The sequence below is a fragment of the Chinchilla lanigera genome, unplaced genomic scaffold, assembly GCF_000276665.1.
Source record: "Chinchilla lanigera isolate Chin_1 unplaced genomic scaffold, ChiLan1.0 scaffold00044, whole genome shotgun sequence".
Taxonomy (NCBI): domain Eukaryota; kingdom Metazoa; phylum Chordata; class Mammalia; order Rodentia; family Chinchillidae; genus Chinchilla; species Chinchilla lanigera.
In genome coordinates this window covers 10,941,393-10,966,427 of record NW_004955445.1, presented here as the reverse complement: position 1 = coordinate 10,966,427, position 25,035 = coordinate 10,941,393, and the positions used below count along the sequence as shown (strand labels likewise).

General features: G+C 45.7%; 1 protein-coding gene across 2 annotated transcripts in view; it reads right to left on the bottom strand.

Moving 5' to 3' along the window:
* Elmo2 (engulfment and cell motility 2) overlaps positions 1-22,590 on the bottom strand; it is a 38,816-nt gene extending 16,226 nt beyond the window's left edge. Inside the window, exons 1-9 of one of the 2 annotated variants that reach the window (XM_005392377.1) lie at positions 22,511-22,590; positions 10,854-10,981; positions 10,448-10,488; positions 9,931-10,003; positions 9,094-9,144; positions 5,927-6,108; positions 4,284-4,383; positions 2,768-2,919; positions 327-405 (exon numbers count right to left, since the gene is read on the bottom strand). In XM_005392377.1, the coding sequence (XP_005392434.1) occupies positions 327-405; positions 2,768-2,919; positions 4,284-4,383; positions 5,927-6,108; positions 9,094-9,144; positions 9,931-10,003; positions 10,448-10,488; positions 10,854-10,931 (756 nt within the window). In that variant the 5' untranslated portion in view covers positions 10,932-10,981; positions 22,511-22,590. Of the gene's footprint in view, positions 1-326; positions 406-2,767; positions 2,920-4,283; positions 4,384-5,926; positions 6,109-9,093; positions 9,145-9,930; positions 10,004-10,447; positions 10,489-10,853; positions 10,982-22,510 lie in introns of those variants that run through there. The other variant, XM_005392380.2, reaches the window with a different exon arrangement.
* Positions 22,591-25,035: the final 2,445 nt, after the last annotated feature.

Below are 25,035 nucleotides of genomic sequence, written 5' to 3'. Positions count from 1 at the left end.
ACTTATTGTCTGAGGCTGGTTTTGGCTGTGACAGCCAACCTGAATAGCTGCCACATAGAGTATATGAAGAAAAAAATATTTACTCTCTGTCTTTGGAGAAGAAAGCTTTCAGGCCCTTGCTCTGATCTGCAATTTAGCAAGTTTCCCCTCACAGTTCTTCCCAGGGTCTTCCCAGCAAAGCTACCTGCTGGGTTCCAACTGGTGAAGGCTCGGATAAGCAACTTGGGGGAGATGACTGGATTTCTCTACACAGCGAAGAGTGGGGGAAGTGAGAATTCTTTTCTCAGAAAAGCCCAAATGAAAAGTTTGAAAAAGCAGCCACAAACCTGTCGCTTGTCCTCAGGAGCCTTCAGAAAAAGTGCATTAATCAGTGCAATGGCATAGGTCTGAATCTCTTGGTTGGAGCTGTGTCAACAGAGAAAGAAGCAGAGGAGCTTAGAAGATGGAAGAGCAAGATGATGTTTATCAACAGTTTTAAGTAATTACTTACAGAATGGAATCTAATAATCTGGGGCTAAGTCTCCAAAGCATTTAAAAGGGGTACCCTACAAATCTCGCTAATAGGAATTTAACTAAGAGTAATCAAAGAGTTGTGCAAGATTTACTGACAAGGTGTTTTGCTCAAGCACTACTAAAAGAAACAAAAAATGTTACCTAATTCAAATGTTTACATTAGCAACTTTGTTTAACATATAAAAATCCTAAGTAGCTACTAAAGATCATGTGTTAGGATAAACCTTCCTCACCTGGGATTCAGAGATGACTTCAAATGTCTGTAAACCCCAAAAATGGTACGGAAATTATTCTATGCATTTAGTTTACTATATGATATTTGTTCCAAAGTAATAAAGCACAAAGTTGTTACTGGGTTTTCAACTAGTTTTAGAACTATTCATTTAGAAGAATTTTTGACATGGAGAAATGTTCAAGATATATTATTTCAAGTAAAACAATGACAACAACCAATCAGTATGTATAGTAAGATACCAATTTTGTTGAAAATATGCAAAGGGAGAAAAGATTGGAGGGACATATCACTTAACATTTAACAGTGGTTATATCTGGAGATGGAGTAATGGACAAATAAAATGCTTTTTGTATTTTCAAAGTTTTTGACTACAAACTTATCTCGTTTTATTTTTAAACAAAATAACTACAACCATTTTCTGGAAGGTTATAACCCTGACACCTGATAAGATGTCTCTGTCTGCCCTGATGGGGTATGTGGCCTTCCAGGGGACTGATGGACTCCCTGGTCAGGTGGGGGAACCTTGGGAATCTAATGGAGGGCACTCAGTGCCCTCTCCACCCCAGAGCAGAATATCTATGTGCTGTTGACAGCTGCGGGCTGAAAATATTCACAAATGACCCCTAAGAAAGGCCACGTTCTCCTATTGTTCTCAGGGAGGCAACTGAGGTCATTCCCAATTCCGAGAGAAAGTATAAGGACAATCACAACTCTCTATGCAGAGTTCAACATGTTCCTCTCACCCATCAACTCTGTTGGCTCTATAGGGATGAGATCAGGTGGTGAAGAAGCCCTTAAAAGTGACAAAGTGAAAAAGCGAGATCAGAGGTGCAAAGAAATCACTGTGCTTTCTTTTTACTTGGATTAGTCGGGGAGACAGGCTGGGGGCAAGGCTGAACGAGGACAGGGTCGGCATCAACTTCCCGGGCCTGGCAGGGGAATCTGGCAGCATTCTGACCATGTCTGACAAGCTGGAAGTGAGCGAGGGTCAGAGGGGAGGCCATAGTTATTACCATCCTTGTTTTGGGAAACCTAGTTTCCCTAATTTGTACAGACTGGCTCAAAGTGAAGAAAAAAAAATAAAGAGACAAACAGTTCTTTTCATTTATTATCTGGTTTTATCATCTGGTAAAATATTTTATGGTATTATAAGCTTCTTAAAAACCCAAATCAATAAAACTCTGGAGGTACTGAATACCTTTGGTAGTCACTGTAGTAACATGTTCCTGTCCGCTTTAAGCACTGGTGATTTATGCATGACTGTTCCATCAGGTGTCTTAAACCACTGGTGGTACATGCCTGACCACGCTATCAGGTGGCTAGAACCACCAGTGGTTAGCTACTTAACATCAGACAATGAAATTCAAATCAGAGCTGTCCCACAGGGAGACAGACAAATTATTATCCCATGGTGAATATGTTAAACCTTTTTAAAAAACCTTGATTTTCACAGTCTGGGAAGTGGGGATGATTAACCCCAGTCTACAGACAAGGCAAACGAAGCCAGGAAAGACAAACTAGGTAACTTGCTGAAGGCAGAGACTTCATATTCAGTAGCATCTAGATTTGAACTGTGTCCTGAATTCACACTTTGATATTTCTTGCTGTCCCCATAGCATATTAGTTCAGTAATCATCAGCCAGTGAATACTAACTGAGCTTCTACTCAAATCAAAGCAAGAGTTGCAAAAATGATTGATTCCTGTTCCCAGGAAGCTCAAAGTTTAAGAGACTACAGATAATAAAAATACAGTATTTTATATAAATATAGTTGTCAAAGGTGCAAACAGAGCCTATTAAGTACAGGGAAACTGGGAAAACCTCCACTTTACCCTAAAGGGCAAGGAGTATGAGATTTCAGGCAGGAGCATAACAAGGCTGGGCCTGAATTATGGAAGGAATCCTGACAGTCATGTGGAAGAGGAGACGAAGGAATGAGTACAACCTGAAATACACACAAAACAGAGGTAGAACCAAAATAAGACTAGTGACGGGAGGGTGGATGGGGCCTCCTACTCACACCTGCAGGTGCGAGATGAGCTGTCCCACGGTGATTTCCTCTGCTATCTTCTGGTATAGACTCTGGCTGTTCAAGACCATGCTCTCCAGGATGGCCAGGGACCTCTGAAGGATTGACACATCCACCATGGGCTGGCTCACGTACCCTGCAATCTAGACCCAGATACGGCAGATCAGTTAAGGAAACTTGGGGCTCAAGAGAGCTGGGTAGCTGAGGTATCTGGTGCCAGCCCTGGAGGCGCTCTCCTTAGCCAGGAAGCCTACGTGCAGGGAGTTGTGGCTGGGAGACAGCCCTGCCCTGGCCAACGTGCAAGGGTTCCTTAGGCATGGACACCACAACCTCAGATTACAGCATCCACTCAAATGTGTTTCCTCAAAATCTAAGAGTTTAATCCTTTTTTTCAAAATAAGAATTCAGGCATGAGAAAGCTGAGTGCAGAGGATTTAGTGATACTGGGATCTCATTTTACTTCCACCTGCTCTTCTGAATTGCGCTTCTTCCTTATAAACACTGCATTGCAGACTTGGAGAGGCAGAGAGGACCTTGAAGTCTTTTAATCTACTCTTCTTCTCAATCCCCATTACGAAGTCCTTGACCCAAGGTCACTTCACTTTTCCCCAAATGTCTCCACTGCAGGAAAGTTCCCAGAATGCTAAGCCAAAAACAATTCTAGATCAGTGGATGTAATTATTATTCACTGGCTTTAGACCAGTTTTCTGAATTAACACTGCTCTTTCTGGTAGAAGGAGGGTTAAACTAGGACTCTCCTTTTATATCCACTGTGTTCAATCTGACTACCTAAACAGGTTACTTTGCAAAGAGAAGGCAGTTTTGCAAATGAAATGCCCGTTCTTATTATTTTTTAATCCAAAGAAAAGGGAGAACTGAGGAAGCAGGTCAGAAGACTCAGGGATGGCACTGGTTGACTGGCGGGCTTATTCGGAGTAATGCTGGCAATCAATTCCACTCTGAACCTCTTCAGTTCTCATAGCCCCCTCCTACCCTCTCAGGGCAGGGGCTGAGCAGACAGTTCTTGACTCAGGAGGGTTCAATTATGGTGCAAAGTGATATGCAGTCAGGAAAAACTATACTTGGAATTTTGAGTTTTGATCTTTTCCTGGGCTAGCGATGACAACATTGTCTATGCTGGGGAATGACAGTGAGCCACAGCTCCTAGGTCAACTACATGATTACAAGGGTAAACAATCGAGATCCTGCAGGACACTGCGTTGCTAAGCTATGCTGTTCAGTAGGTTAGGTATATTAAATGGATTTTTGATTTACAACATTTTCAACTTACAATGAGTTTATTAGGTCAGAACTCACTGTAAGTTGAGGAGCACCTGTATAATAAGTTATAAATCTTTTAGGAGCCAGGAAGACCAGAGTTTGAGGATTAAAAAATGCAAATCCAGGGAACAGAAAGCATGAGCTGTATTGCCCCCATCTACCCTGAAGCCCGGAGAACAGCTGGCAACTGAGGAAGGAGAGAGAGATGGGATGTTGGAGGCCTCACCTGCTTAATAAAGGTGATTGAAACCATGTCCCAGGAGACAATGCCATGGTCCATGAGCTCTAAGAAGGCAGTCAGGGTGAATGCCAGCATCTCACTGTAGCTGAGACACGTGCAACACACACACACACACACAAAATAATACAGATTCAGATCCGGGGAACACGAATGTGAAAGCAGCCACAAAGGGGACAGATTTCAATGTAAACACCCCATGAAAAGTCAATCAAAGAAACTGTAAGTGCCTGAGTGCACAACCAGCCAGATGCAGAGCATTCAGCCCAGGTATCCATGATTAAAAAAAAGAAAAAAGGCTGTTGGGTGATTAGGATTGCCTTCTCCATGTTGCTGCATCTCAAGAATATAGAATCACTCATCTGTTTCCCAAAACAAAGAAGACATCAGACCTTTGCCAAATTCTGATGCTTGCTGGAGGAACCCAAGGGAGTTTATATTCCATGTTAACCTTTAGGCCAGAGATAGCGGTGTGCAGGAGAAAGAGGAAAGATATGGACATGGGTTCAACTTCTGTTCAACCGTTCACTAATTCGGCAAATTTTATCTTTTCAAACTTCAATTTCTTCCTCGGTAAAATCGAGTTAGTCTCACAGCATTACCCTCATAGGGTTGCGGGGAGGGTAAGCTGATGATGTATGCAGAGCCCTTACAATAATGCTGGCAGAGAACAAGGATTAAAATGTTTTCTCTTTTGTCTCTCCTTACACATTTAATCCTTTATGGATCTATGCCGTGCTCCGTAATTAACAAAGCATTTGCCCATTTACTAGCATGTTCGACACATTCTCATTAACAACAGTCTTTTCAACAAGGTGTCACCTCCATTTTAAAGAGAGGGAAACTAAGGCTGCGGTAACCCTGTACACTTGGGAGACTGGAGAACTCCATGGTCACTGCAGCTGGCAGTGACTTTGGGTTTTCAGCATAGGCTATGATCCAAGACTTAAAACAAATACCCATGATTAGTTGCTTGGTTTGGCTGAAAAATTCAGTAGCTGATCCATCACCTGAGAGACGGTTTCTGGCTCCCGGTCTGCCAGCCTCGGCTCCACAGGCTTAGACAGAAACCCAAGCATCTGTCCCTCCCTACTGAGCTCAGGCGCAGCTTCCCACATCTGCCCAACTCTGGGGGACTGTGAGGGCGCTGGTGTGGGGCACAGAGTTCTGCGGCTCCTCCTCCCTGACAGCGTGTGGCAGGGAGAGGGTGAACGGAGGGGAAGCCCGTAGCAAGCACAGAAGAAGGCACGTGTGTGCATGCATACAAATGTGCACATGGGTGGGAGGGGGTGGCACAGGGAGGGCGTAGGTGGGGGGACTGGTTCAGAGCAGTCACCTGGCCTGGGAGGTAATGCATGGTTCTTGTCTGCTCACTAGCCCTCATCCACAAGTTAACGGATCTGCTATGGACAAACTTCTTTCCTCCTAGCTTCTCCGGCCCTGTTTTTACTCCTTATTCAGCAAGGGACTCTTTTGTACCCTCTGAATGAACAAACCCGCTTCATGAGCACTGCAGGGTTTGGCCACCACTCTGTAGACAGAAGTGCTCAGTCAAATCCTCATCTGGCTGTGCAAGTGGGGGCACAGGCACTGCGGAAGGCAGTAAGTCAGAAGTCCGCAGCAATACTCACTGGGACAAGAGCTTGGTTCCACTTTCCACGAGCCTCGTCAGCACAACAATGCCATCCATGTTGATGAACTCGGTGGCAAAAGTCACATCAGCAGAGAGCTTGGCCAGCTCTTTCATGGCATCCAGCCGGGTCTCCATGTTGGATGACTGAGTCTTCTCCATCAGCTGGCGTGCAGCCCGGGACTGTGAGACCAGGGACAAAATATGCCATCTGCTCTTTGCAACAGATACAACTCTGTGGATAGCTCCTAGGAGCCTTTATGCAGACATCCAAGCTCCACGCAGAATTAGTTTTTCACAATGCTTAGGAGTTGCTAAATAAATGTTTATGGGATCAGTCAGGGAATTTCCAGGATGCCAACACCAATGTGTAGTAATCTGTATTTTTTCTGTACCCCTCTGGTCTATGGATTTAAAAAGTCCTACTAAGGGAATATACAGAGACTCACTAAATATGACAAGTCACAGAGAACAGATATTGGCTTAATAAGGAGCTTTCTATTAATTAAAACCGCCCAACAATAGAAGCAGTTTCTCGTAAAGAACTGAGTCCCATGCTAAAAGCAAGAGTGGAGAACCCGGATAGCAATCTGCCAGAGACCCTACTAAAGGAACTTTTACAACAGGTGGTAAATGTAATCTGATAATCTTTAAGAGCCCTTTTAATCTTAAAATGTGATAAGCCTCACAATTTCTTAACTAATAGTCTTGTGGAAACTAAGAGTATCAAGGAGCCGCAAACCATTAATTTCAAAATAGCTTTATGAAAATGAAGGCTGGTGGAGACGCTTCTTCCTGCCACAAGAACCCATGCAGGATGGTTGTCTCCTTCCTACAACCTGCAGCTAAAATCCCACTTACATTCACTCCGCTTTCCTCTTGCTGAACTTGTCAACTTCATAGGCACTGACTCACAACTTACTGTTTCATCATTCTTTTTTTTTTAATTTAACATCCTCTGTGGGAAAGGAGTCACCTTAGGCACAAAAGTGCACCCACAGTCTTCCCTTATTCTCAGAGTGTTGAGCAAGTGACCACCTCTGCAGCCTGCCAAGGAGCCAGGCCTGCTCTCTCTCCTCTGGCCTTTCCTTTTATTGGCGCAAAGAGGGCCCATAATGGCACACTACTCTCAGTGTAACACAAATCCTCCAAATCCTACAGCAGAGAAAATGTGCACCATGAGAAAAGGTCACAGGATGGAACAATTTGCAGAGCACTGATTTGTAGACACTTAGAAACTTCCAGTCCAAATGTCAGTTTTCCTCCAGAGACAGCATTTCTGGGTTGCTGCCTCCTGCTCCTGAGATAGGTGCTTCTGGGGAAGTCAACTACTCCACGCAAGAAGTCTGTAAAATGCTTTGGCACTTCTGTAAAACTCCCAGACTGTCATACTAAAGTAGCAGAGCTTAGGACAGGAGAATGAAGTTCTTAAGATGAGAGGAGACAAGGAGAAAGCAGGTAAGAAACTGGCCTAGAGTACGATGTGTCTGGATTTTGAGAGCTGGCTCAGTCTCCCTTCTGTGGGACAAATGGCAAGGTTTTATTTTTAACCTCCATAAGCCCTCAGTTTCCTTGTCTGTAAAACTGGGCCAACAAGAGTACCAATCTCCTTGGCTATTTGTTCGGATTAAATATAGACGAAGTGTTTGGCGGATGTTCAGTAAATGTCAGCTGCCATCCCTCCGTGTTTCCCTCCCCTCGTATGAATGAGTCTCTAGCTCACCAAGAAAAGAGCCACTCCTCTCACTTCCCGGCAGCTCTTCTACAAATGCGACTGAAGCTGCACTCTCATCACCATTTTGTCACAAGCCTGGCAATCAAGGTGGTTCCCTCTACCTGGGCCTTGAGTCTGCCCTGGCCTGACCCAGGAAGGTCCCGTTCTGTCAGTCACCCCTCTTTCTTGTACCTTCACCTTCCTCTCTCTCATCTTAACACATTCTCATGGACGCAAAAAAACTGTAACAGAAACGAGCAGTTGTGAAGGGTCACAGCGGGGAGAACTGAACAGACGGGGGACAGAAGTGGGAGACAGACCTTTCACTACATCTGTACAAAGTAAAAGTTTTGAAACACATTATTATTTTACCTATTATTTTTTTTAAATCACATCTTTTTGACCACATCCCCCTTGAGTTACTGCTTTCTCTATTTCTTTTTAAAGCCAAGCTTCTTGATATACGGCAAGTCACATTTTATCTTTTTAACCTTGTTACTCATCCACTGCAACCTGGCCATCCAACTGTTTGTGAAGATCTCCACGTGACCTCCCTGGTCAGTAGATAGTTCTGTTTTCAGTTTACCTTCTCTCCCTACTTATCGCAAACTGCAAACCACACCTTCCTCCATCCTGACCCTCTCTCTGCCCTCAGCTCCCAAGTCATTTAACACTCCTGGTTTTTTCCTACCCTTCTAGTCACTTCCTTAGCCAGTTTTAAGGGCTGCTCTTGCAGATACCAGGGGGTCCTCGTAGATTCTCCCTTGCTACCTACATCTAGTACTTCATTTCCATTGGAGCTGTTTCCTAAGTACTCTTCGTGTCCGTCTTCAGTGCCACTTGCCCGCCCTGGGATGTTAACACTGCTCACCAGCCTCTTAGAGGTTCCTCCCCCACCAGCCTCCCTTCTGGCAGCCCATCTTCCAGATTGTCAGGATGTGATCTGAAACTTCAATCTACACAGAATGTATCTTCCAGCTGGAAATCCTCAAATGTCACGATTCCTTCTGGATAAACTCCAAACCCGTGGGCAGAAGCCTTCAGGACCTGGCATCTCAGTGGCTGCCACAGCACTCCAGCCGCCTAGCATTCCCACCTTCCCAGACATACCCCACCTCTGCACCTCTGCTTGCAAAAAGTTTCATTTTCTTCTTTTACAGTTAATTCTGGCACATTTTCTAGCATCTGAGCAAAGTGTCCCTTTCTCTGGGAAGGCTTTCTAGGAATCCCAGGCTGAGACAGGTGGCCTCTAAGTTCTCACAGCTCTCTAAGTAACTTTCTCTCAAGATCCTTGAGAGAGGCCTTATACTGTACTTGTTTGTTTGCGGCCAACCAAGGTGTAAGAAAAGGCTTTCTAATCTGCATAGTCCTAGTTTTAACAACAGAGTATGGCCATGGTAGGTGCTCATATGTTTATTAAATTAATAACCTCCTAAGAAAGAAAGAATACCTACCGGGGAGATAGCCAGTTGTAAGATTGTTCCATTCTTAATGTCACTGCGAGTCTAATTAACAAACAGAAAACAAAAGCAAGTTGAATCAACAAGATCTTTTAGTCAGTTTAAAAGTACAGTCAACTCTATTGTAGGCTCCACTTTTATGGATAATTCAACCAATGATGAACTGAAAATAATCTGGAGGAAAAACTGCTTTTGAGCGTACACGGTTGTTTTTTTCTTGCCATTTTTTTTTTTTTTTTTTTTTGGGTTTTTGGTTTTTTTCCAGTACTGGGAATCGAACTCATGACCTTGCACTTGCCAGGCAGGTGCTGTGCCGCTGAGCTAAATCCCCAGTCCCTTTGCCATTATTTCTTAAACAATATAGTATAACAAATATTGATACAGCATTTCCAGTGGATTTGGTATTACAGGTCATCTACAGATGATTTCATGTATGGGGGATGTATCTAGGTTATATGTAAAATCAGTACCACCTTGGAATCCACATATTTTAGTATCCCTGGGGGTCCTAGAACCTGCCCCTCCCAAAGGCTATGAAGAGACAACTGTCCTGAAACTGAAGCTCTTCACAGAGGACTCTTCTCTGGTTTATTCCAAAGACAAAGAGCTTCTAAGATCCTTTTCAAGTGCCCCAGGGTCTCAGGAAGTAAAACCATCTTCTAGTCATCGGAGGAGCAAAGGGCTGGTGCTCTCCACTCTGATCAGGGAACAACTCTCTTCTCAAGAAAAATGTTACTTACCTGGATGTTAAGTGAGCTACATAGTGCCACCTCCTTGAGTGGGTCATGTGTGATGGAGGCCTGTACAGCCTTTGGCCCTCCCTGTACTAACCTGTTCAGTGATGTAGAGCTGGGGACCGTCTGCATACCGGAGGGTGTAGTACTCTGGGTTTGGCAATGACCACCTATGTGGGAGAAAACAGTATATCCCACTGGGCTACTCACCTATGTTGTCCACAAGCTGCAAATAAATAATTTTCAATTGAGTTACTCAAGCGATTGGAGAGCCTACACCAAAATGAAACAAATCTTTAGGTTGAGATATTAAAAAGTAACTCTTCAGTCTCCGGAAAAGGTTAGCACCATAGTAGGAAGGGGTACAGTTAAGGGTATGTCTCAAATCCTCCCAGGACCTCAAACAGGGCATACTTGGACTTAAAAGGAGTAAATTAAGATTCCCGTGAAGTCTTAGGATAATCTTATCAACTATGGTTCCTCGGTAACACAGTGGCCCATAAGAGCCCACACTGGGGACCTGCCTAACCAGAGATCTTTTGTGGAAGTCCCAAGGTCTAGTTGCTCATCTGTCTTAGCTGCCAGCATTGAGAGTGAGGTCAGTTCCAACCTACCCATCACAAACTTCCTTGATGATGGAGGCCAGAGGCCGTTTCTGAAATAGAGAGAGAAAGAGAGATCCTTTACCATCAACCATATACTACTCATGCCAGGTTCAGGAGAGGGAGTACCAAGCAGGACTAGGTTGGGACAGAATGATCTTATTCCTGCCAGCTTTGTCAAGGAGGAAGCATCTTTGTCAAGGAGGAAGCATCTTTGTCAAGGAGATACATCCCCCATACATGAAATCAAGGAGGAAGCAACAGGACCCACCTTCCCTGGGATGGGCCAGGCCCAAAGCTCAGTTTGCCTGCAGCCGTGCTTACTCTTGATTCTGATGGCCCATAGGCCTAAAAGCATCCCCTGCCACGCACCCTGACCCCTCTCCTTTTATCACTGCTTTTTGGTTCAAAAGCATACCTGGTCAATTTCAAGGAGCTGGGCATTAGCACCTGGCCACTCAATGGCCACTTTGACAATGTCAGATGGTGGCGGCATCGCTCTCAGTGAGCCCTATTTCTCCAAGACACATACACAGACACAGCTGCCTGGGGAGAAAGAATCAGGAAGAAAGCAAAAGTCACAAAATGTGCCTTCACTTCACTCTTGTTATCTATTTTGGGCAGTCTGAAGACAGATATTCTATAAAGCAACATACAGAATTACTTGGTTTGAATTTTTCTAGATCATACCCCAAACTCTCCTTGGGCTGTTGTCTTTATAGATTAAATCAGCAAGTAGAAATGGGACAAGCCTATCTATCATCTACAGCTCAGCCAGTAGCAAGATATGCCAATGTGACACTTTAGTATGAAGGGTCAAGAAAACTTGGTGATTAGAAAAGCTATTTACTGCAAATTCCTGTCTTGGGACCGTGAGGGGGGAGAAGCACACGCTCTGAGGCAGATAAGAATAGACAGTCTTTTCTTGGTTGAGTGGTTAGCTGAAGACTACTTCTCTTTGCAGGCATCGGAGGAAGATCCCAGTGTCAGCAGGGCCCAGCCACATGCTCTCCTCTCCTTCCTACTGACTGCTGCCACTCCTCCCTGCTCCAAGGACACAATGTGGAGCTTCCCCTGTGTGGGATGCCGCAGAGTTCAGAGAACAGGAGAGAAAACTGGGACAGGAAATGCTCTTTTGTCCTTACTGCCAAGGGCAAGGGCTGCTGAGGGCTCAAACACAGGGAGGTAATTTGTTCATGCACAAAGACCCCTATCGAGGAGGAAAGGGCTTTGGACGCTCCTCTAACCTCTCCCCTACTTTTCTCCAAAGTAAAATAAAATAAATCATTTTGAGCAAGTCTACGAGATAGGCCCATGTGACTGGTATCCTAGGCAACTCTGATCTTTTAGTGGTATTCTAAGCAGTAGCTGAAGAGAAAAGAAGCCACTGAGTTGATGGATTCTTTCAATGTATATTTACACTCCTCGCCTAACGGTTGAGGAGAGGTCGCTCTCTTAATGAAAAAGACCTTTCTGCATCCTCAAGGTTTAACCATTCACTCTCAATTCATGCTTCTCTAATAAGGACCACCTGCCTCTCCTGGCATAGGCAGCGTGCCCGTTGCTAAGCTGTTATTCATGTATGCTATCAATTTTCAACCCAAACACAGATGTCAGTTCACACAGCCTTGGTAGGCACAAACCGCTCTGGTAAAAAGGGGGTGTAAGTCTGTCCCTTACACACCCACGGGCCTCAGAAACAGCTTTCATGACCATTTCCCTATCTATCAGGGTGGCTGCTTGAGAACTCCTATCAAAAATACCAGAGTTTCCAGGATATGACCATGTGAAAGAAATGTTTTTCAAAGAGCTTTCACTTTCCTTGTTGAACGCTCCCTGGAGCCAATGAGGTAGGCAGGACAGAATTGTCGCACCATTTGAGGATGATGAAAGTAAAGCTCTGATTGTGGTGAAGCAAGGTCACCTAGCTAGTGAGTGGCAAAGCGGGTACAGAACTTGGAGTGGACTTGGCTAGCGCTCTTCCCCTGTACCCTAGCAGGCCGGAATTTCTCTGTTCATTGGAACTACATAAAGCCTAAAGGGGCTAAAGAAGGCTGGTCTGATGGTCCCTACAGCTTCCATAATCTACGCAGTGCCAGGCAACATTTTTCAGCATAATTTTTACATGCTTAGGCACAACACAGACCTCTGAGAAGAAACTGGACCCATGAGTGTAACTTCTAGTTGAAATGCTCTTCTCCAGTGAAAGAGCAAGGCTGGGACCTCCCATGCCAGGGTGGTGCCATGACTCTGGATGCCCTACGCTTGCTGGGACATCGGCTGTAATTAGGAACAGATTTTTCTCTGCGGGACAAAGCAATGGATTTACAGCCCAAGACCTTACGACCTAGCCTTGGCTCCCTCACAGTGTTTACCTGTGCCTTTACCCAAGTCTCTGTTTTCTTCTGCTCTAAGATGTGAATGTAGAACAAAAGCATGTCTCTGGTGCTTCCTGAGTCTCAAGTTAAAGATTCGAAATCAGAACCTGAAGATCCAAATAGAATGTCTTTATAACTCTGCAAGGAAGCTATACCCTTGTTCTATTTGATGATGCTAAAAACAGACCATATTTTAAATAATTCCTTTCTGAATACTATCTCTTGAGAAGAATAAGCTAAAACTCACTATAGTTATTACTTCATTTTGACCCTACATAAATGTCTCCTCATGAAAGCAAGCCATGAATGGGTTTTTTTGTTTTGTTTTGTTTTATCTTTTTAAGATTTGGTTTCACTATGCAAACTATACAAATTCACTTTGTAGCTCAGACTGGCCTTGAACTTGCAGGGATCTTTCTGCTTCAGCCCCTCGCCCCTCAAGTGCTAGGATTACAAGTGTGTGCCACCACGCCTGTAATGATTCTTGGCTATTCCAAAAATTCCAGAAATTCCGACGCTTTTTAAAGGATAGAGATTTGCGAAGACTTACACTATCCAAAAGATATTTACAAATCCCCACAACTCTTATCAACTCTCTTATCAACTCTTCTTTTCCCACAAAGCTCAGGCATCCTGTTTTGTACTGTACCTCTCTCCTGCCACTGGAGCTGAGGTAGATACCCAACTTCAGTTGGGTGATCTAATTCATTCTCTTGAATTTAAAAGACAAAGACCAAGGAAGGTGGGTGACAACTGGCAAAAGAGCACTAAGGTCACAGCAGCAGAGCCGGTACCATGGCAAGCCAAATCCATTTATAAGCCAAAGGTGTGGAGAAGCAAAAACCAGGAGCCTTGCAGAGAAATCTATTCTGCAGGAAGAATTCAAAAATAAAGAGTAGCTGGGCATGGTGGTGCACCCTTGTAATCTCAGCATTTGGGAGGCTGAGGCAGGAAGATCACTTGAAGTTCAATGCCAGCCTACACAGCGAGTTCAAAGCCAGACTGAACTGCATCTGCATAGCAAAACCCTGTGTCCAAAAAAAGTCAGAGGCCAGAAACCAGAAAATCCCAGAAAAAAAGAAAATCACTGCCTGATAATGTTCCAGATTCCACCGCTGCACTCCCTACACACTGGGTTACCTGCATTCTGCCAGTACAACTCCTTCAATTAAGTCAGTCTGTTTCTGCTCACTGCATCTAAAAAGCCTAAGACCAAGGCTGGCCCAAATTCTAAGGAAGTCTACAATGGAGATCAGAGCAGCATCTTGTGGCTTAAGATGATGGTACACAATAGGCACTTGATTAACACTGGCAGAACCAATGAGGACACCCGCCCTTAGATAAGTCTAGTTTGTTTGTTTGTTTGTTTATTTATTTATTTATGTATGTATGTATGTATGTATGTATGTATGTCTTTTTGAGACGGTCTCCCTATGCAGTTCAGGCTGACCTTGAGCTCACTTTGTAGCCCAGGCTGGCCTCAAACTCACAACGATCCTCCTGCCTCAGCCTCCTGAGTGCTGGGATTACAGGCGTGAGCCACCACGCCCAGCTGAGTCTAGTTTATTTAAAACAGATTCGTTACATGGTCACTGTGTCACATGTAACAGCCCCTATATTGATTACTCACTTCTATAACTGAGCATTTTATACTGGTACTCACAGAACTCTGACAAACATTTCTATTTAGCAGGGGAGGTAACAGAAGTTCAGTTGTCTTCTGTGCATCTCCTTCTATGGCCCTCCCCAGGAGGAAAGGAGGGAGGAAGGGAGGGAGGCCGGGAAGGAGGGAAAGAGGGAGAGAGGAAGACATGTACATCAGAACAGGGCCTCCTGAGGTCTTTGACTCCAGTTCTCTTCTACTTCCTTTGATGATGATGAGGCTAGCTAACATATATGTACGTAAAGCACTATTTTAAAGATTTACAAATATTAATCCACAGAGCAACCCTGTGTGATATGTTGTCATCCCTCACTTGATAAAGAAGAAAATAGAGGCCAGGAAAGTTAAAAAGTTCTCAGTGTCCCACAGTAAGTGCACAGCCTGGATTTGAAGCCAGGTGGAGTGGTGTTGCTGGAAAGCCCCGTGAAAGCAAGTAGCTGCGTACCTGACCCTCCGCAGGTGCTCTGTGGTGACTTCTGTTTTGAGTGCTTAAAGCTAAAACACACCAACACAGAGACCTATGTAATAAGGGCTCACTGTTATAGTAATAAATGGTCCCCCACAGTCTGAAGAAGGCAGTCTCCACTTCCTTGTGTGGTTGCCTCGATCCAAACTCCAGTCAGACTGTTTCTTAGATCACCTGGTACTTCTACTATGCAGGCTCTGTTCTTCCATCTTATCTTTTATACATTCTCCTTTCCACTGTCATTAGAGCTCCTATTAAAGCTTCAAAGCCCAGCTGAGCCATCACCTCCTCTCTGTACCATTTTTATTTTTCGCCAAAATTCTCTAGCAAAGAAAAAGGACAGAAGCCCATTTAATCATTACATTCTGTTCATACTTCTATGGAGGATCCTGTCATACTCCTCTTGTCACATTACACATTTACACACCTCCTTTCTTCATCAGCTCCTCCTCCACCAGGGCAGGGAGTTCCACGTGGTCTCATGACTTAGCAGGGCACTTGACACACTTAAGGTTCAGGAAGTACCTCCACCTGTGAAGGCCAGCAGCTCTGGCCTCCAGGGCTGGATCCCAATGGGCAGGGCAGGACCTGTTCAGGTTTTCTACTGCTCTCTCCATGTCACACACCTTCCAACTATATGGTGTTTCCATATTCTAACTTTGTTTCCGTGTCTAATGGGAGAACGTGTGGTACTGGAGTGGAGAATCAGGCTCAGCATCTCCGACTCAAGGTGCTTTTCTCTGTGTGGAAACATCAGGAGGCGGGAGACTGGAGTACTATTTCCCAGAGAATTAATATTCCCAGGATAAAGGATCTCCTTGTAGGGAATCCTTCCAGCACGTGTTTGCTTACTCTCTTCATTTTCATTTTAGAAGGGAAGTGGAAATTAGGTCGAAGCAATTCAGTAACACTGCAAAATTCTCAGGGTTATAAATAGCTCCTTGCTCCACCATTCAGCAGTACTGCAGTTCAATAGCAAACAGCCAGGATAAGGGAGCTGCAGTTCCACACCCACATCCTGACCCAGGGGGCCCCTTCTAGATTCAATAACTCTCACTCTCCTCCTTCCCACCTCTTTTATTTACTTATTTTTGCAGTGCTAGCGATAAAAAACTCAGGGCCTTCTGCATGCTAGGCAAGTGCTCTACCACTGAGCTACACCCCCCCACACACTCCCTTTCTGGAGCACCACAGGGGGGAGGGGAAAAGATGATGCGGAAAACTCAAAAGGCCACAAAACAGAAGAGAGGCCCATGCTGATCGAAGCAGATAAATGTAAGGCATGGGAGTGAAAGCCCAGCTTTTCAAAGACAACGCTGGAAAAAATGAGAAGAATAGGGAAAGCAGTGTCTCCAGTGGAGCAGTCTCTAAGTGGCTTCTGGAAGGTGTGCTTATAAAATCTGCACCGCTGCACAAGGCCCTGTGGAGGTTTATCAATCACCCTGTGGTGACTGCTCTTGCTCTGTGGAGCGGAATCTGCTGGCAGGGTGGGAGAGCCCATCTCAGGGGAGGAAGTGAAAAATGATTTGCTCCCTGGAGAAAGGACTCAGGATGAAGAAAGCCAGAAGGTTTGCAGCTCCTCTCCCTCCCCCATTCCTTTAAGGGTAAGTAAGGATCAATGTGTGCTCCTTGTTCCTGTTCTTCTATTTGTGATTCAGTGGGGGAGGCAAGGCTCAGTTTGGTTTATGTTTCCGGCAACAGAATGCAGTCTCACCAGGGAGGCGACTAAAGGTCACACGCTCTTTCTAATCAAGACCACAATCTCAGGAGAGGCTTCCCCCTCAGCAATCTTTTCCATCTGAGAAGTGACTCAATTCTTAATTTACCCGCAGGGAGAGGGGATTTTGCAGACACAGATTAGGACTGACAGTCACTGCTACAAACCAAGAGGACCATGACAGCAACAGCAGCTGAGGGTCTCCTTTATGCTGATATCTGAACACAGGACTCAGCCTAATATGGCAAAAAGCCACTAACTCGCAGAGACAAAAATGTGGCAAGGAAGGGTGTGGAAAGTGTTTGAGCTTCTTCCCCTCAACCCGCACTCTAAGAGCCCCAGCTCATCTTGCACAGACAGCTCTGTGGCATTCCTATGCACAGAAGAATGCGTAAATGCCCCAGTAGAGCAGCCAGCTTATTCTCATTGGCGTTTGGGACTTCTGGGGCAGAACTGGCTTTCACAACCATCCCTGCAGATGCCATCATGTATGTCTTATCAGATCACCTCCTCCCTCAAATTCCTTGCTCTTCGGAGCTTATGCCTTTGCTTGTGCTGTTATTTCCTCTGCCAGGTCCAGGTGCAAACTTCTACACAACCTTCAAGGCCCAGTTCACACAATCACTCTTCTATCTGGCGTCCTAATCTTCACACTTCAGGTACAATTCATTGCGCCCTCATTTGTGATCTCTGTCATATATACAGATCTTCCTAATTCTACAGATTTTATAATTCTCTATGCACTCTTCCCTAGCTACTAAAAGTCCAACTGCATCCCACCAGGGTGGGAACATAGGGCATCCTTCAGATCCTGGTTCTAATGGGTAGGACTCCTGCCAACCCAGACCCTCCGAATCAGTTTTTATGGTGCTGGGGAGTGAACTCAGGACCCTGCACATGCTTGGCAAGTGTTATACCACTGAGCTATATCCCCTACACTAGTGGTGTTGAACCTACAGCATGCATGCCGCAGCAGGCTGCTTGTATCATTGAAAGCTCTAAAAGGTTCGTCATCACCACTCTAAAAGGTTTGCCATCACTACTAGACCCTCTGATCAGAATCTGCCTTCAAATACGACCCCAGAGCAGTTTACGCTGATGGTAAAGTCTGGGAAGGAGATCTAAACCAGTGGTTTTCTACTCTGCTTATTTACCACCAATGGCCACTCAGGTCCAATGATTTTGATGGGGTCAGGGTTGAGACCCACACTCCAGGAAGGTGAGCAACCAGAGGGTAAGGACTCTGAAGCTTGTGGTTACTTCCTCAACTACATACTATCCCCCTAAGTCTGCAGCACAGTGCCTGGCATACATCTGTGTTCACAGAATTTCACACCAAAAATATCCTCCCTGGGGTCCCAGACCTAACTGCCTTTAAGAGAGGAAAAAAACCACTACTGACAGGATTATCCATTGCCTAGAAACTTTCGAAATCCCTAACTACAACCACCTAGGCAATGAATTTACAAGGGGTTGAGTTTTACAGACCAGTTGCCTCCATTTTTGGCAACGAGAGGAAACAGAAAGTGAGACAGAAAATATAGATGCACTTTAAGGAACAGTTTTCTGTCAATAGATTACCATGGCTGCATAGCCAGATGGAATTTGGAGAGGGAGGGGCTGTCGCAGGCTGAGAATAGGCCTGAGTTATGGCTGAAATCCCAGGCTGAGGGCCAGACTCCTTCACTAATGACCGTAACAACACAGCATTGTTCTTATAAAATTAGGCCAAGCCTTCTCATTTTATGAAGCAGGGAACTGAGGTCCAGAGAAGTTGTCAAGGCCACACCCAGGCCACTAGTTAGGGGAAAAAGAAGGCCCAGGTCCCCACTTCTGGTTTAGTTCTCCCTCCACAGCTTTACCGCGGGCACAAGTGTCTCTGGACTGGATCTACAATGCAGGGTTTGGACCAGATGTTTGTGAATCTTTTCTAACCCTGACCTTCTTGTGAAACTTAAGAGGTAAGGCGCTTGTGTTCTGGAACAGGACAACCTGGATTTAGAACCCAGCTCTAACAACTTTGTTCCCTGTAAGTCGGGGACTAGAACCAACCCTACCTTATAAAGTTGTCTGAACATTAAACTGGGTACTATATGTAAAGCATTAAACTTAATACTTAGCATAGAGTAAGCAGAATTCTATCTCTGTGACTTCAAAGACATTGCAAAGACACAGTAACCAGGTTTCCTAGTGTAAGACAGACAGGCCATGGTATGCTGCTGACAAAATGAGAGAACATATCTGAGAGCAGTTAGGGAGGAAAATCATATAAAAGGGAAAGCATTTGCTAGTGTTGTTCTATTATTATTACTACTCTTAAAGGAAGAACCCTGGAAAGTTTTCACTTCTAGAGCTACAGCCAACATAATACTGGGCACATGACTGGTGTTCAACAAATCTTTTCTAGGGATTCCAATTAAACCAGCATGCCTAATGGGTTATACATTCAAATACCTTAAGCAGTCAGGCAGGTAAGTAAATAAACCAAGCAGCCTCCATGTAGGGACTGAGCAAACTGCATAGCATTACCCTGCCTAGAGGAGTGAAAATTCAATATTTTTAAAAACACATCATGCAGCTTGGCCAAACAGCCACTTTGCAGTCTCTGGCGCACCACTGATTCTGGTTCTTCAGCACACCACATGATGTCTTGCTATCATCTTGTCATTTTATGTGATCCAGTCTTGCCTTTTCAAGTGCACTATAAACACCCTGAAGACGAAGGCTGTGTTTCAGATTCTCCAATCACCACAACTGGCCTAGAACAATGCTGGCCTCACAGTGAATAGTGAGCAACTGCTGAGCTCAGTCAGGCTGTGAAGTCAAGCACAGTATTCCCAGGGTCTCTGAGATGCTGCAGGGTATAAGTTTCCTAACCAGATCCTGGGACTAGGCTGAGGCTGGGATGAGGGAAGTGACTGGGTCAGAAAAGTACTTGTCCTACAGGTTTTGCTTCAACTGCATCAATTGTGCTTGCTTGAGCCATGCAGGCAGGTGGTACTGATACATTCAGACAAATACCTCTGCATGGAGCAAACTAGAATATGCTCTATACTGCCGCTATTGTTTTTAAGAAGTCTGGCCCCCACTTCTGGCACCCCCAAACTTCCTTGGCACTTCTTAGAGGCAGTATCAAGTGTAACAATGACTTGAGTCATCATCAACAGATGGAGACCTGAGGCCTGCCTCCTCCACGCACAAACTCTAGGATGATCCCTGGGAGGTAACACTTTTTAGAAGCTTCATTATTAACCGTAAAATGCAGGTAACAGCAGTTTCCTCAAAAGGCTCTGAAGTGAATTAAACACTGTTAAGATATATGAAGTGTCTAATACTGCACAGTGCAATAGGATAACCCCTACCCACATGTGACTATGGACCACTTGAAAAGTGGCTACTTCAAAATAAGACGGGCTGAATCATCTAAGGGACCAAGATGTTAACAAAGCCAGACTGATCAAGACAATTGCTGAAGAGGTGATACCTGATGGTACAGTGCCTTCATCTAGAGTTGAATCACAAACCAAGAAACACTACTATTGAGCTGCATTGAGAGCAAAGTCTCTCTTCATCCAGACCATTACATACAGAGTCATGAAAAATGAAATGTCCAAGAAAACACTTATATCTTTGTGTGTGTGTGTGTGTGTGTGTGTGTGTGTGTGTGTTTGAGGCAGGGTCTCGCTATGCAGTTCAGGCCAGCCTTGAGCTCACTTTGTAGCTCAGGATGATCTTGAACTCACAAAAATCCTCCTGCCTCAGCCTCCCTGGCTTAAACACTTCTATCTTAATGGTCCATGAAAACAGGTTCACCCTTTGAAAATAAGGTGTCTAAAAGGTGTTTTATGATTTCTGTATTTCTTCTTTTCACTTAACCGGAAAGTGTTCTTTCATGGAAAAAAGGAAAACCTTCTGTTCTCATCTACTATATATTTACAATAAACTTTTCTTACTGATGCAAACTAAAAAAAAAAAAAAAAAAAAAGGGCTGCCTTAAGTGCAAGTAGCATATTAAATTTCAGAAAGTCAGTACAAAAAACTGTAAAATAGTCCATTGATACTATTTCTTTCTTTCTTTTTTTTTTGGTACTGGAAGTCAAACTCAGGGCCTTGTGCTTGCCAGGCAGCGCTGTGCCACTGAGCTACATACCCGGACCCACGATACTATATTATATAGACTATATGTTACAATAGTTTGGAATATGTTGGATTAAACAAAATGTATTATTGCCGGGCATGGTGGCACATGCCTGTAATCCCAGCATTCCTGAGGCTGAGGCAGGAGGATTGTTGCAAGTTCGAGACCAGCATGGGCTACAAAGTGAGCTCAAGGCCAGACTGAACTGCATAGTGAGACCCTGTCTCAAAAACACACACACAAAAAAACCCAAAAAACCAAAAATGTATTATTAAAATTATTTTCACTTATTTCTTTTTATATTTTTAATACGGCTGTTAGAAAATTTTAAATAATATACATGACATGCATTATTATTCTATTGGAAAGCATCAGTTTGGCACACAGCCTAGCACAAAAAAGTATTCTAAACCACGCATGGTGGCAGAGGCCCGCAATCCTAGTGCTTGGGAGGCTGAGGCAGGAGGATTGCTGGGAGTTCAAGCCCAGCCTGAAATACACAGTGAGTCCCTGCCTCTGGAAAAAAAAAAGTATTCTAAATGTTGGTTTCCTTCTTCCACAGGTAGGTCATCAGTGACCCTGACTCACTCACTTCCTCTTGACAAACCTAACTCTCAATTCATTTAGTAAATATTTATGGTACTTGCCCTGTGTGAGATGCTGCATATATAAGGAACAAAATCAGACATTGTCTTCTTACTTGTGGATCTTCCTATCTATAGGAACAGACAAACAATACTTTCTCAACCAAATGCAAAACTGAAGTTGTGTAAGTATTGTGAAGGAGAGGAACGCTGTGTTGAAAGTGAGACGCTGCCAGGGACTAGGGAAGCCTCCCCTGAGGAAGAGATACTTGGGCGAAGATTTGGAGGATGAAAAGTAATTTACTACATTAAGCCCACAGAGGAGGATTAAGCAAAGACCCCGAGAAAGGCAAGAGCTAGGGATGTAGAGGGAACGGAAAAAGGCCGATGTGCAGAGTACTGATCAGGCAGGAATAGTTGACTGAGCCTAGTGACAGGTCGACCTCGGGGCCTGGGGGACCACCTGGGGCTGACCCCGCAAGCGTTCGTGGAAAGCAAGCAGCCCGTGTCCAGAGCAGATCTGCATTCTGTAAAGACTTCTCTGAACAAGACACTAGGCCGACGCGAGCAGGGCCGCAGCTGCCCGCGGGACCCGTTGGGGCACCGCAACTGTCGAGGAAAAAAGCGAGGGGCTGAGCTAGGGAGGAGCAGCGGAGACAGACAGTGGGTGGATGCGGGGCTACTAGGCCGGCAGGATCGACGGGGCGGGGAGATGCTCCGGGGAAGAAGGCCGAGGCTCAGCGCGACCCCAGACTTCCGAGCGCGCCCCTTCCCGGCCCCTCCCCTGCCCCCGCTCCCCGGCGCCGTCCTCCCACCCAACTCCTCCCTCCGACCACTGCCCGGCCTAGCCTCCGCTCCCGACGGCGCGGCCAGCCTCTTCCTCACCCGGCGCCCCTTCCCCGGCGGGAAGCAGCTGTCCCCTCCCGCCAGGCCGGCCTCGCAGGGCCGCAACCCCCACGGCCCGACGGAGCAGCGCGGTCCGCCCAAGGCCCGCTCCCTCGGCTCCCGGGGCACCCGCAGGCCGCAGTCCTACGTCCCTTTCTCCCGCCTGGCCTCTTCTCCCTGCGTTCCCGGAGCCGGCCCTTTCGCTCCGCCCGCGCGCTCCCGCCCCGGCGCGCCCCTCGCTCACCAGGTCGCTGACCCAGGCCCAGCTCCCGCGCCCAGGTCCTGCAGCCGCTGCTACTCCAGCCTCCACCCGCCCCGCCTTTTGGAACCCCTCCCCACGTAGGCCGGCTCCAGCTCCTATTGCTTCAGTTCGCTGTCACGCTGAAGTGACTTTCTTCAATTGGGTGGTTTGTCTGTCATTCAAGAAGGGGCGGGCCCATCTGCAGGCGTGGGTTGGGCGGACGCCGCCAGTTCCCTCCCACCCCACCCCTCCCGCTGAGGCCTCTTAAAGAAATAGGATGCCTTTCTCCCGCGGGCTCTCAAGTCTGAGAATGTGATTTCCCAGCAAATGTAAGAGACTTTGTGGCCCCAAACTTTTTTTCCTTTTCTTTCCTTTTCTTTTTTTTTTTTTTTTAATTCTTTTTTTGGTACATAGCACAGTATGAAGAAAAAACCTCTGGTTCCTGTGACACATCAGAGGTTGTGAAAACTCCTGAACTGTCCTCTGGTGGGACTTAGCTCTGTGCCCCGCGGGCACTTCATGCACGTTACTGGTGAGAATGACTATGGTGTGTGGACGAGTGGGAGGTGACAGTCGTGTCAGAGGCGGTGGAGATGGAGCTAATTATACCGGCACCCAAGGCTGACCGTGGGCGCCGAGCAGAGGCAGAGGGGTACACTCAGCTGTACTCTGGTAGGATGCGTGGGAGGTGGCATTCGTCACCGCACCTGCGGAGCGGAACAAGGCCAGGCTGCGCCAGGGACTCATGCCTGCTGTCTACCTCAAAGTGCACAGCCAGCCCATGATGTAGGCAGTATGCTGACCCCTTGCTACAGGTGAATAAACTGAGGTTCAGAGAGGGCTTTCCGTCATCCCCTGGGTGATGCTCAGAGCAAAAGTCCAGCTTCTCCCTGTTTTGCTTTTTGCTATTGTTTGTTTTTGGTTTTTTTGTTGTTGTTGTTTTGTTTTTTCGGTACCGGGAAGCGAACTCACGACCTTGTGCTTGCCAGGCAGACACCCTGCCGCTGGGCTAAACCCCCAGCCCAGTTTGTTTTTGTTTTTGGTACTGAGGATTGAACCCGGGACCTGGCCTGTGCTAGGCAAGTGCTATATTACGGAGCTATGCTCCCAGGCTCTATTTAAAGTTTTGAGACAGGATATTTCAGTGGTGACAAACCTATGGTGCACAGGCCACAGCCAGCTATTTGTTATCATTGAAAGCTCTAAAAGGTTGGTCATCAGGTTGACCTCTAACTTGCCATCCTCCTGCCTCAGCCTCCCCAGTAACTGAGCTTAGAACTGTGTACTACCGCCTTGGGCTTGACCTCTCTTTGTTCCAAAGTTTATATTTTAGTCATTTTGCTTCATAGAACAATGGCAGGAGGCAAGCATTTAGTTCTCTCTTTTATTGATAAAGAAACTGATTCTCAGAAAGAGACTAAATAATGACCACCTGTTATATGGCACTTAGTCTATGTATACCTTGGTTCATTGGATCCTCCAGACATCTTGGAGTTGAAGATGATTTTTATCAGTCCTATTTTACTGGTAAAGCGATGCTCAGGAGGCAGAGGCTCAGCCATAGCTAACATTTCCAAAGCCCTTGCAGAGGTGTCAGCAAACTACCCAAGAGGTCTGGGTAGTACATACATTTTGCCCTACGATCGCCATTGACTTCTGAACTCTGTTGTAATGTGAAAGCCACCAGAGACAAAATATATAGACAGATGAGTGTGGCTACGCTCCAATAAAACTATCCATAAAATAGGTAGGGGCCTGAGCAAGTAGTTCACCCACTCCTGGTCTACAGTGCTTTGTGCAATATGAAGGCCTTTCATAAATGTCTCAGTGTCTCAGCATCATTGATGATGCTCTTGTTATCATCCTTGCCATTTTAGAAAGGAGAAGTCCAAGGCTTGACAAGGTTAGGATATATCTGAATTCAACCCAGAAACTAGAACTCAGGTTCAGCTTTCCTCACCCCAAATTGTGTCTTTGTCTACTTACCATACTACTGCATTGTGAGTGTCCACGAATGTTCTGCCTTGGTCTAGTTCATGTCCTTCCTGCTCATCACAGATGGCCTGTCAGGCCTCCCCAGCTCCAGGGGCTGCTCGTGAAGTTCCCCTTCTCAGTAACATCCTCCCTTCTCTCCATCTTCCCCATTTACTCCAGTCCACGATCATCTCTTCTCCGCGAGCCCCAGGACGCTCACATCCAGCAGCCTGTAGTATTACTTGGAATAGAATCTGCTGGGAAATGGGCTCCACATGGGACTGCAGTGGAGTTTGCTAGTCATGTATCAAAGCCCCTTCTTCCCTCCATAGTGATACTGCTGGCCAGCTATGCTGACTTCCCAGCTTCACTTCCCACTAAGACATGCTGAGTAACTGTGGTGGCTTTTGCCAATGAAAATGATGCATGAAACCACAGGGGAAGGCTGGAAGCTGGTGACCTTCCTCCTCCCTACTCTTTCTCCTTCTTACAGGCTAGAGCTAGCCTTAAACTTGTGATGATGATACTGTGCTGGAGGATGACAGAACCACAGC